This window comes from Cynoglossus semilaevis, chromosome 11 (assembly GCF_000523025.1).
Source record: "Cynoglossus semilaevis isolate Cse_v1.0 chromosome 11, Cse_v1.0, whole genome shotgun sequence".
NCBI classification, from domain to species: Eukaryota; Metazoa; Chordata; class Actinopteri; order Pleuronectiformes; family Cynoglossidae; genus Cynoglossus; species Cynoglossus semilaevis.
In genome coordinates, this window is record NC_024317.1 from 16,919,022 (window position 1) to 16,930,748 (window position 11,727).

The 11,727-nt window shown below is 37.1% G+C and overlaps 1 protein-coding gene and 1 long non-coding RNA gene across 2 annotated transcripts in view; one reads left to right on the top strand and one right to left on the bottom strand.

The window, feature by feature from the left end:
* Positions 1-5,318, top strand: part of fam83c (family with sequence similarity 83 member C) — a 10,585-nt gene extending 5,267 nt beyond the window's left edge. The window contains exons 3-6 of the mRNA XM_017036580.2: positions 341-508; positions 787-911; positions 2,505-2,741; positions 2,961-5,318. Coding sequence (XP_016892069.1) covers positions 341-508; positions 787-911; positions 2,505-2,741; positions 2,961-3,765 — 1,335 coding nt within the window. The 3' untranslated portion in view covers positions 3,766-5,318. The remainder of the gene's footprint in view (positions 1-340; positions 509-786; positions 912-2,504; positions 2,742-2,960) is intronic.
* On the bottom strand, positions 334-11,308 carry LOC107989234 (uncharacterized). The gene is made up of 3 exons (XR_003051150.1): positions 10,705-11,308; positions 823-930; positions 334-433 (listed from the first exon to the last, which is right to left on the bottom strand). It is a non-coding gene; the product is annotated as an uncharacterized LOC107989234 (long non-coding RNA).
* Positions 11,309-11,727: the final 419 nt, after the last annotated feature.

The following is an 11,727-nucleotide window of genomic DNA, read 5'->3' on the forward strand; positions in this document are numbered from 1 at the left end:
AAGAAAAAATGCCTTATAGTTTAAGCTGGACCAAATCTAAATTGTCTCTAAATTGCATTCAATTCACAGTGAATAAATCAATTCACAGTGTGAGTCTTTGCAACCTACACAGGCTTCTACAGTGCCATTAATTATGTGGGTGCAACTCACAAGCTGCCACATAAAAGGCGCCATTAAGTATGTTGTACCTCTGGTGCTCAAACCTAGGACCTTCTGGGTGTAAGGCAGATGTGTAAAGCAGTGATAACGGCTTAACTGTGGAACCTAGGGTTTTATAGCAGCTAACTTTTTAAAAGACAGAACTCCTTCACCAAACTGACCTTTATGTCTGTCCCTCCAGGTCATCGCCGTAGTCATGGACCTGTTCACAGATGTCGACCTGCTCTGTGATCTCATGGAGGCATCTAACAAGCGACGAGTCCCAGTCTACATTCTGCTAGATGAGAAAAAGCTCAGCTATTTCTCTGACATGTGCTCAACACTTGATATCCAAAACTCACACCTCAGTGTAAGTGTCTTCTGAATATTAAATACAAAGGCTGTGGCTGTATATAATGGCTCCACAAGAGTGGATATCTCCAATTCTACAACAGTGAAGAACGCCAATCTTTTCCCTTGATAGATACATTTAAACAATATGTCCCATCAAGTTTTTTAAAGAAGCAGTTGTTTTGTATTGTTGTGAAATATTATTAAATTGTTAAATCACTTTTTCTAGTGCGTGTGTGTGCACGCTTCTGTTTGTGTGGGTAGACTATTAACATTATAATGTGTGTTTCTTTGCAGAATATGCGTATCCGCAGTGTTTGTGGTGACACTTACTGCACCAAAAGTGGCAAGAAATTCACTGGTCAAGTCCTGGAAAAGTTCATGATTATCGACTGTGAAGAGGTCCTTGCGGGGTCGTACAGGTTAGGCACACGCACGTACCTGTAAAGAAAAATACAGAAAAAACAATCAGTAATAGCAGTGCACAATTCCAGTTTTACCAGTTTATTATTAAGTGTTGTTATGCACAGACTTTGCATGGTCAGTTGTGTTCAAACTAAAAGTAAATTGACATTGAAGATCATGTTATTTCAATACATTTACTTGTTACATTTTTGTTTGTTGTGCCACTATGTTCAGTATCTTGGCTAAAAAGGTTGGGAAAACACTGTTCTGGTGAAGTAATCCTTGTTGGCACACACACACACACACACACACACACACACACACACACACACGATGCAAGCTTTCCTAATTGCTGCTGGCGGCTTTAATTTACAATATTAATTTTTTTGAGTTCTTTTGGTTATTGGTTGTGTCAGATTCTCTCTCTTTCACTCACACCCACCCTTCTACAGTCGAACCACTGTCATGGGAACCACATGAGTGACAGACTTCTCAGCCACTAAATGTCAATACTTTCACTGGCAAAAAAACTGGGGAAACAAACTTTATAATATTATTAAATGTGACTAGTAGGCTCTTTTATAGATGTTAAAACACACCACCATTTGTTGGTAACAGAAACACTACTTTTTCAACCTTGTTTTAAACTGGTTCTCCTGCCCAAGTGCTAAGAAAAGGTAACCTTCACACAACTGGTTTTTACGACATAGTTCTTCGGACTACACTATAATGTACACGTACATTTTTTTCTTACACCTTTAGACGTCACCCTTGACACCGTGATGAACAAATACTTACCTAAACCAACAGGTTCTTCCATTCTTTTCTCAGAGGGCTGTTTTTTTTCTTTTCTTTTTTATTTGTGTAGTACAATTCTCTTTCATATGAACACAGCTTTAGTAAGGTTATGATATTTTTAAAGACAATTTCATGCGTGGGTTGATAAAACTGGTTGATAAAAACTCTTACACCCCTAATTTACATGCTGCCGCCTCTACAGCTTGATCTGGTTTTTGTCTTTCCATCTTTCTTAGCAGTTTGTTTACCTGCATCGTAAGATGTTAGTTTTCTGTGTATGTGACAAACGTCTACCACAGCGCCATATACAAATGTTTAAACAAATTGTCAGAAATTGTCAAAAGGCAGATAAGAATAGCCAAAAACAGACGTAAATGTTCCAGTCAATAGAGCAAAGTTAGCATAGTGTGGCTACAGACGTGCCAGAAATACAACTAAATCATCAATCAAAAGGCTAGAAGTTTGGCACAACGTTCAAATATCTGTGGTCAAAAGTTTTGGCTATTTTGGTAATTTCACACTGGCCATGTACACTGAATTCATACTTTTTTACTTTCCTTTTTTTAAACTTTGTGCTTTGTTTTTGTATGAGCTTTACTTTTAGGAACATATTTTTGTTTGATGATTTGTTTACATTATTAGTTTGCAATAGTGCAGGAGATAAAGATAAATCTGTTTAGCAGCTGTCTTCTGGCAACCATTTTGTGATAAAAGCATCTTCTGTTGAAGTGAAATCTCCCATTCTGTATATTGTATGTGTCTCTAGTTCACACAGTCTAATAAACCAGCTGTTTGTCCTCTTTCTTTGTCAGTTTTACCTGGCTGTCAAGTCAGGTTCACAGCAACATGGTGATGCATTTCTCTGGCCGCATCACCGACAGTTTTGACCGGGAGTTTCGCTGCCTCTACGCTGACTCACAAATCATCGACTGCTTCTACAACCCAGAGGAGGAAGGACTGCCTTACTATCCATCCTATCAGGCCATAATGATGCCCGGTATAGGCATGGGGCTCGGTCCTGTCATGGGGCTCGATCTACTCGCCGACAGGTATAAAACTGTAGTCCGGTTACATTTATTGAAAATGAATTAGCTTAAAGTTACTGGTTAGTTTTTGGACACAAAGTTTGAGAAAGTTTGAGGACAACATTTCTCTTTCTTATCAGTGAATTGTCCAACTAATCCGACTAAGATTCTTATGGAGGTTTCCTAAAGAATAATGAATAATAAAAAATAATAATGAACTAATTGTAATGTTTCCTTTTTCAGCAAGCAGAGGGACAGGGTGTGTTCAGAGAATTCCAGCAGCCAATCGAGTGACAGCGTCTCCAGTGTGAAGGCAGCTCCTGGAATGAGCTCTAACACCGTCTACAAGGTCACCCACAACAAAAAGGAGAGCAGTAACTCTCACCTTAGCCCAGAGCGGAGAGGTGTTGGCGGGGGTGGTGACCAATCAGGAGGACATGTCCCAACACCAACATCACGTATTAATGCTAATGGCACAAGCAGTGCCATTCAACCCCCTGAGCGGCCTCAGCCACCCACTTACGGGCAGCCAATGGGCATTGAGTGGAACAAACCTATTGCAGCAGACGTCATGAGGGCAAACATCAGTGGGACGACCTCCAAGTTTCAGGCACTGGGATTGTATGACCACAAGCCAAGTATGTTCCACGGAAACCCCAGTTCAAACCTAAACGCAAGAACACAGGCACCTTCCCCAGTGAATGAGGGCAAACTCACCTCCAAACACAGGACTTCCTCTAACCAGTTGCTCAATAAACTGTCAGACCTCTTCCTGCCGCCCTCCACCAAGGACAAAGAGGCCAACAACTTCTGGAGATCACAATCCCCTCAATGTCCTTCACCCTGGGGTGGACCAGACCTCTCTCAGTCTGAACCTGAAAGCCAACAGAGCCCACCTCCCCCACCTGCTCCGGCTGAGGTGTGGAGCCGTCAGGACCAAAAGCGAATGACTCTGGGCCACAGCAAACTGGACCTGGTGAATCAGTACAACAAGATGAAATCCAAGCAGGTGTACAGTCGCTTTGAGCTAAAGAGCACAAATTCATGACAGGGGCTCCTCTTCCTTTAATTGTAGATTGAATTTTTTGTTTTTTTACAAAAGAAAACTGCATTTAAAATTCAAAGTTCATCTACGTATGTGGTTCACAATGGCTCCAGAAGTCTTCTGTTTGTTCTTGAAACCAATGAGCCTCATAATTGTTTGGGGGCTTAGCACAGCATTAGTAGCACTAAGGCATCCAACATACCATAGTAACTTATTTCTGCAAAATGACAGAATTCAAAAAGATCTTATGACATCAACTAAAAAAAAAAATCTAGAATTGATTTCTGTCTGACCAATTATAATATAAAATGGATAAAAATGAAACAATGGTTTGTGCAGTGTGACATGTTCAGGAAGTAGACCGCAGTTCAAACACTGTTTGTCTAAACGTGCAGCCATCAGCAGAAGGCACTCTCAGGGATGCTCGACTTTTGTCTTCTTTGCCCACTTGTAAAAGAAACGGTTTAACTTTAAAATGTTTTCCCGTTTACAAAGCAAGTTGACAATCTTTCACATATGCATGCAACATACAATACAAAAAAAAAAAAAAAAAGCAATATTTTCAGTCTAGTAAGTCTCTTGAGGTGAATGTTTCTGTTGAACTCAAAATAAATAAGGTTCAGTTTTGCTCTCTGAACATTAGTCCTGGTGTGCTTGTGCACACTGCTCGTTTAGATTTGACACACTATTCTTCCAGCCATAAAACAGCAACACAAAAACATCTACAAACTGTATCTTGTTATTCAGTTTCCAAGCCCAAAATACAAAACTGAACTGCTTAGCTCTGTAAGGTGGCTCACCAATTATAAATGCCTCTGTGGCTGCACACAAAGAACAGACTGCTTCTTACATTGACTCCAATCTAGCATGAAACACAAACGTCTTCATTTTATCCTGTGCGTCTGTTCTAATAAATGAGTAGCAACAACAACATTACATCCCTTGCAGTAATTATAAAATGTAAATTTCCTGACTTTTTTATTTCCCACAAATAGATGGGAAGCTCAAATCTTGAGGCAGAATGTTGGAAGAACTTCCAAATAACCTTTAGAACGGGTCCTCTTATTCTGCCTTCTGGTTTAGAAACACTTGTGAGAAGAAGCAAATCATGAAATCTCCTTTTAAATTTGTTTAAACATAATACTGTAATATAATTAAACCAGTGTTGGAATGTGTAACTAAATCAGGGTGTGTCCTACTCAACTGACTAGCTAACCAACAACACGACGACAGAGTCTTCTGGTACTTCCACAACCACAGAGCTCTTACAAACATTCTTTGAAATGCTTTGGGTGTAAAGCAGTATTTATATTTTCATAATCCAATATTGAACAGCCAGATGCCTCTAAAAAACTTAATCTGAATAAGTCACAGAAGTGTTGCATTAATCCTGATGTTCTGATGGTGTAACATCTTTAAGGGTAAAGTTGTTTTGTTTTTTTTGACATTTTTATGTAGGGCAGAACCGAAGCGCGAGCACATAGCTTGTTGTTTAAGGGAACAGGCTTGTTATTGGGTGGATGGGTTAACTGCAGATTCATTTCTCCATATGGGATTACTAGTTCATACCGATTCATTTCTCCATATGGGATTACTAGAAGACTTCAACAAATTGGCTTTGTTTGAATTTGATGAGTTACTACTTGAGAATTTGAGAAAAAGTTTTACACTTTTAATGACACGAACTGTACCTACATCAGGGGGCGGGTCCTCTCTGTCATTACATACTGTATGTCCATAACTGACATACAAAACAGGCCACTTATGTGATTTCAACTAACAATAATATTAATACCCTTCTTATCGTGCTTGGGTAGCGTAGGCTGTGTATTGTAAGATGTAAATTTACTACTACAGGCCACTGAAACCTAGGCTAGGACCATAAACACTAGCATTTTCACTTTTTAAGCAGAAGATTGTACTTCTTGTGTACATACTTGTGCAATCATTTGTAGGTTTGTACATACGGTATGGACTTCACATGACATTATGTTTTGATTTTTATATATCAATAAATGAAATGTATATTGTTTTGCATTTGTCTTTTTAAGATGTGAGGTAATTTTCCAGCACTAACCCAGCGAGCATTGGAATATGGGTAGACCGAAATGTTGGGCCTAACGTGAACTTTTTGTATGTAGAGAAAAGACCACGAACCACATGTGACCCACTTTGTATCCAAATACCTCCCCAAAAAGCCATGTGTGGCCCAAGCAAATATGTTTACTGGACACAAGCTCTTAAAGAGTTACTCAAAGGGCAGCGCTGCAATTACAAAACCTGAATTTTTCAAAGACAATTATTGACACATTGATCACTTTTTTTATGTGTGTGTGTGTGTTGTTGTTTACTGCTCTTTGGTATTTTTATGCATTCATTCTATTGTAAATAAGTACATAAAATTAAATGTTTTGAATTTTGGATTCTTGTTTAAGAAACACTCCATCAGTTGTTGGTTTGTTTATGGTATTTTTACAATGTATTATTTACTGAATAATGTGAACTTTTGTTAGTTGACTGTTGAATAAAGGTCTAATAAAAGAAAGAAAGACAAATCCGTTATTAGTCTTTGTCATCTTTACAAAACATTTATTCTTAACATTTGAGTTTTGTATTATTCTATGTTCAGTTTAAACTGTTTTGTCTCCATTTCTTGGGTTCTTCATTCTTTGTTTTTGTGCTGTGCTTTCTGACAGGAAATCGTACCAACAACCCCCTTTGTTCTCTCCACAGTGCCACCAGCAACAGTTCAAGAGTTTCTTATCCCAACAGACTCATTCAGCTAGGCTGTCACAAAGACTCCGTCTACCTTTTGTAATAGCTTTGTATATACACTGTCTACTGTGTGAAAGGTGAACACTGCTGACCTTACACAAACCTCAGCACTTTGTATTTGTTAATATGTTCACAAATCCTGTGAATAATGTAAAGCCCATCCATATTCATTCACTCCATACTCTACCATACTCCACTCCACTGTGTACGGTACTGTGCAAAGGTTGCAGACCTGTTTCAAGCAAACAGAGAAACACGCTTGTTCTCAACCGGTCTAACATTATTTAAGCAGCTGTGAACCTTTGTACACCACAGTTAAGGACTGTAGTCCTACAAGGGGTGTGAGATAATATTGCTATACCAATATACCAAAATATTTTGTTTGACATTTTACAGCCATGCATTACTTAATTTTTTTTTAAATAAACAATTAACATACAGACAATTACATTATATAGCCATGCATTAGTTTTTATTCATTTTTTTAAATAAACAATTAACATACAGATGTTCATGTCCTTGTTTTATTTTATTTTTGCTTTATTTCTTATCTAACAATCACAATTGTAGCAAGTAACAGCATAGTGTGTTAATATGCTGACAGTTTTCCTACAGTTACCTTTAGTATCGCAGTATATTACAATACATCTTATCTTTGCCCCTGTATCGTGACACATATAGTTTCGCCAGATTTCTGCTAATACACGCCTCTAAAACCTACACACCTGTCCCAAGTCCAAGTCATTAATAAAAGTGCCTGGCAAATGTGCTCAGAGTTTGACAGGCTGCACCGACTGTAAAAAAAACTCTACACGTTTGAACCTGAACCACACACAATGTATCCACTACAGCTGCTGTACATACACAACACAAAGAACTAAACTAGAATCTGGGAGTGTTCATAAGGTTCATTTTACCAACCTTAACTATCTTAACTATGAGTACTTCACAGGCAGCCATATTCCCAATATCCACTGCAGGTGGCAAAACAAATAAATACAAACTGACATTTACTAACATTTCACTTGCATCACACAAGTGTAAAATAAGGATGAACAGCTTGACGAAAGACTAAAGGTGATGTTTTTAAGGGGTTTGTTCTATGTTGTAGGGACAAATTGCTAACAGTAGATCCTTTAGCTAACTTTCCAGAGATACACAAAAGAAAAGGTTAGATAAGATTTAGATTTTAAGATAAGATAAGATAAGATTTTTGTGTTAAAATGCCAAATGTTAAAAACATAAACTGTGTTAAAATGCCAAATGTTAAAAACAAAGACAGAAAGAAAGAAAAAAACAGACACACAACAGACACATTTGAATATGGATGTTCCCCAATAACAGCTCTATGTGAACAAACCAAAATGGCTATGGGATACCTGGTTGTTTTTTCTCCACTGCCATTGCCCTAGGTTGTCTGAATGTTGTGCAGTAAGAGGTGGCACATCAGGTTTGATGTTTTTATTACATGCTCTACATTCCTCTCCACAGACCAGAGTTTGTTTAGTCAAATCCTGGGCGTGACACTTGGTGGATTTAGCTCTGAAAAGGTTGATCACTGAACTCAATGGAGTTCCTGTCGGAGAGGGATGAGGTGCCATTCATGTTAGCACTGTAATAGATGTAGCTGCAATGGAGAGAAATTATCATGTAACTTGTAAATTATAATTGGTGTTTAAATAATAAAACTGTAGTTAGTTAGTATAGTTAAAAACAGTAATTGAACATGCTGCCTACATACATACATATTAAACTGTGTAATAGTTAGGCTATATAATAATAATGATATATATATATATATATCTGTTTTGCCTTAACATACTGACACAAACTAGTGAAATAAAGCAGCAAAAGCAATGTTGTACATTTACATATGTAACTGGTCAAACTTTAGATTCTTTCTCAATCAATGTATGACTTGTTCAGCTATTAATAGGAATTGTAGGATAACAGTGATTATCTTTTACCTATCACCCAATCAATCAATTGATTGACTTCTAATATAAAGAACATCATATTGACCCCACTTTAATTAGGAGTATTTGATTTAAGGTTGGGAGGAAATACTGAAATGTGCAGGTGTAATCAGATTAAACACTACAAAGACCCTTGTGTTTGCGGAGAAAAAAAGAAGTCCTCTCTATGGGAGAGTGATACAGAATCCAGAGACGATGTCAGAGCGTGAAACGCGAGCAGAGAAGCTTGAGTTACCTCAATGGCCCTACAAACAAGCTGTAGCTCCCTGACAAAGCGTGATCCAGGATTTCTTTCTGCTCCTTTTGTGTGTCACTGGTGATATTGGTGCCATCAGCAACGCTGTCAGATTATCAATTAAGAACAGAGTAGGAATTCTTAAATACCACTATGAATAATTGTGGCCTTGATGGAAGACACCGCAGCACAAGTTGATAAGTAATTAATTTAAATAAATAATACATAAGGTGTGGTACAGGCTGTATATGCTGCACATCTTCCTGCTGGATGCAGCAGCACTTCCTGCAGCCTTATTGTGTGTGTCTTCAGGAAGCAGCCTTTCCTGGCTTTCAGGACTATTTTCTGCTCTCCTATTGTTTGTTAAAATGTGTGTTACTATTTGTGTACGTCTAGTCCATTCTAATGTAAGAGTGATTTTATAACCAAAGTCTGACGTCAAATAAATAAAAAAGAGATAAATACTTATCTGAAAGATGTTAGCCAACCCAAAATATTAAATTTGTACTTATCTAAAAGATGTTAGCCAACCCAAAATATTAACCAGAAAAACTAAAAGTGAACTAGGAAGTAATTACTTGTAAAGACAAAATAAAAAGCTGTCTAAAAATCTAAACTCAAATATTCTGCTTCTAAATTCTTTAAAATAAAGACAAAAATAAAACAGTGATGTATATTATTATTATTACTCCCCCCCCCCATCATTTTTGCCCATACCTGTTTTGTTGTTGTTGTTGTTGTTTTTTGGTTTTACAAATCCTTAGAAACTTTGCTTAAACTTCACAAAATGACGTATAATTTAAATGCTAACTTAAGCCCTCAGCCGAAAAGATTTCCAAAAACTACTAAATGAACCTCCAAAACAGTCAGGGAATTCTTTCAAAGGCAAGGAATCAATACCAAACTGCCCTGTACTTGAATAATAAATCCACTAGATGGCAGTACTTTGATAAAGTTCTAACGTTCTCTTTGCATCTGCAGGACCATGTTTATTAATTTACTAGACAAACAATAGACGTGTGAAAATGTGTGTTTATAAATTCAGTAAATGCTTTGATTTATTTTTATTTTATTTATAAATCAGTGTCGATATCAAAGAGGTTTTTTCTTTCTTTGAATATTAAGAACAATCTCAAACTGCAATCACTCTGTTAGTCTTTTCTTTTCTTAATTTATAGCAAAAAAGAAAAGCATCACATATGGATAAGTACGGGTGCATAAAAAATGTTTACATAAAAAATCTAAATATTGTAAATATATTAATGAATTGGCTTAGGCGACTCAGTCAAGACATGTTTTGTTTAGCCAAATGTTAAGAAAAAGGGAAAATGCATGAAAAAAGGGGGAAAAACTTCAACCATTTGAATACAGTTTGTTTTTGCAAACATTGTTAACTAAGGCAAAATAGGCCAGAATTTCTGAAAATGTAATATTTCCGTTTTATTCATTATCCGAGGCTGAACGATGTTTTATTTTGAAAAACTTCCGGATGCTCTCCACCGCATCTGTCTACGACTCGCACTTGATACATGTCAAGATGCTTGCCTCGGTCACATGTCTTACCTACATCCGCTACCTTCTTAAAAGTGCTGCTCCAACCGGAAATAATAATACATTGCCGCTAAATTGAAACACCTGAGCTAGCAAAATTAACAAAAAAACAAACGTCTCTGGAAAGTTTCTTTGCGCAGGGTAAAGACAGCCAAGAGCCTTAGTTTAAATACAACAAAACCACTAAGCAAAGGTACTCGATGTACCTTTCTGGACACAATGGTAAGATGAAAAAAAAACAATTTAGTGTTTCCCTTACGATAGTCTAGGAAACATACAACACGCGTTGTACACACCTACACTGTGTGCGTGTTAAAATCTTATATTTTTGAAAACAGAGCTAAAGTGGATTGTCGGCAAAATCACTCGAACGGGTGCATACTGTATATAAATCTAAGGACTTACCTTACCTCGGAGATTGCGTCGGTGACTTCTTGCCGAAGAAAACTGAGACTTCCTCCCAACGTTCGCGGTCTTCTATTTGCTTTTTTACCGGCTCATTAGCGCTACCTTTTGGTCCGGAGGGATTTACGACACTCCCTACAAACCATGTTAACAAGCAAAATATAAATGAACTGTATTGCTTTCACTAACTTCACTTTTGTAAATTCAAAGACAGAGTAGTTCCACTTTTTCTGTCCATGCAAGAATAAAAGTGAGTTTTTATCTGAGGCTGTTTTTAATGTAGCAAGAATTATATAATTATAATTATATATTAATTGATAACTAATTTCATAAGACTAAATTAACAAAGATTAAACACAACCCTACAAGTCTATTGGGAATGGGTTACAGACAGTAAATTTATTTTAAAAACATTTGTGTGTGTGATCTCTGAGAGTGGTTACGTTTTTAATAAGTATTTTAAAAGGCCTTTTGGTTCCATTTTAAAGCAGGTACAGTGCGGTGTCCAACAGCAACCAGCCACAGCTGTTAGTCAGCCACTGCTATTATATGACCGCTTCAGGTCACATTTCATTTCTAAGAGGAAGCCCCCATTCTTTCCCTGCTCCCCTCCTTCCTCCATCGACCTGTTTTTTATTTCTCAACAATGTCCGCTCCAGCTTTAGTTCATGAATTAATTCAGGACAGGAGAGAGAAAATCAGCCTTTAAAATGCTTCATGGTTTCTTCAGCTTAAAGAAGATAAGACAATGATTAATTCACATTTTCTCACCTATAAAGATTTAAATGTATTTTGACAAAGTCTTATTTCCATTGTGTTAGACAATTTCATTTTTAATCGCTTCTTTATATGATGCTCACAAACTGTCTGAAGTAGTGACCCAGGGTTGCATTCACTGTTTGTTCTACCTGAATAATGATGGTTTTGTGGATAAATGTAAAAACTTAGCTAATACTGATACTGATATGTGAGGTTGCTAAAACCAATACTCTCAAGTATCGAATAAGAAGTAACAATCATACA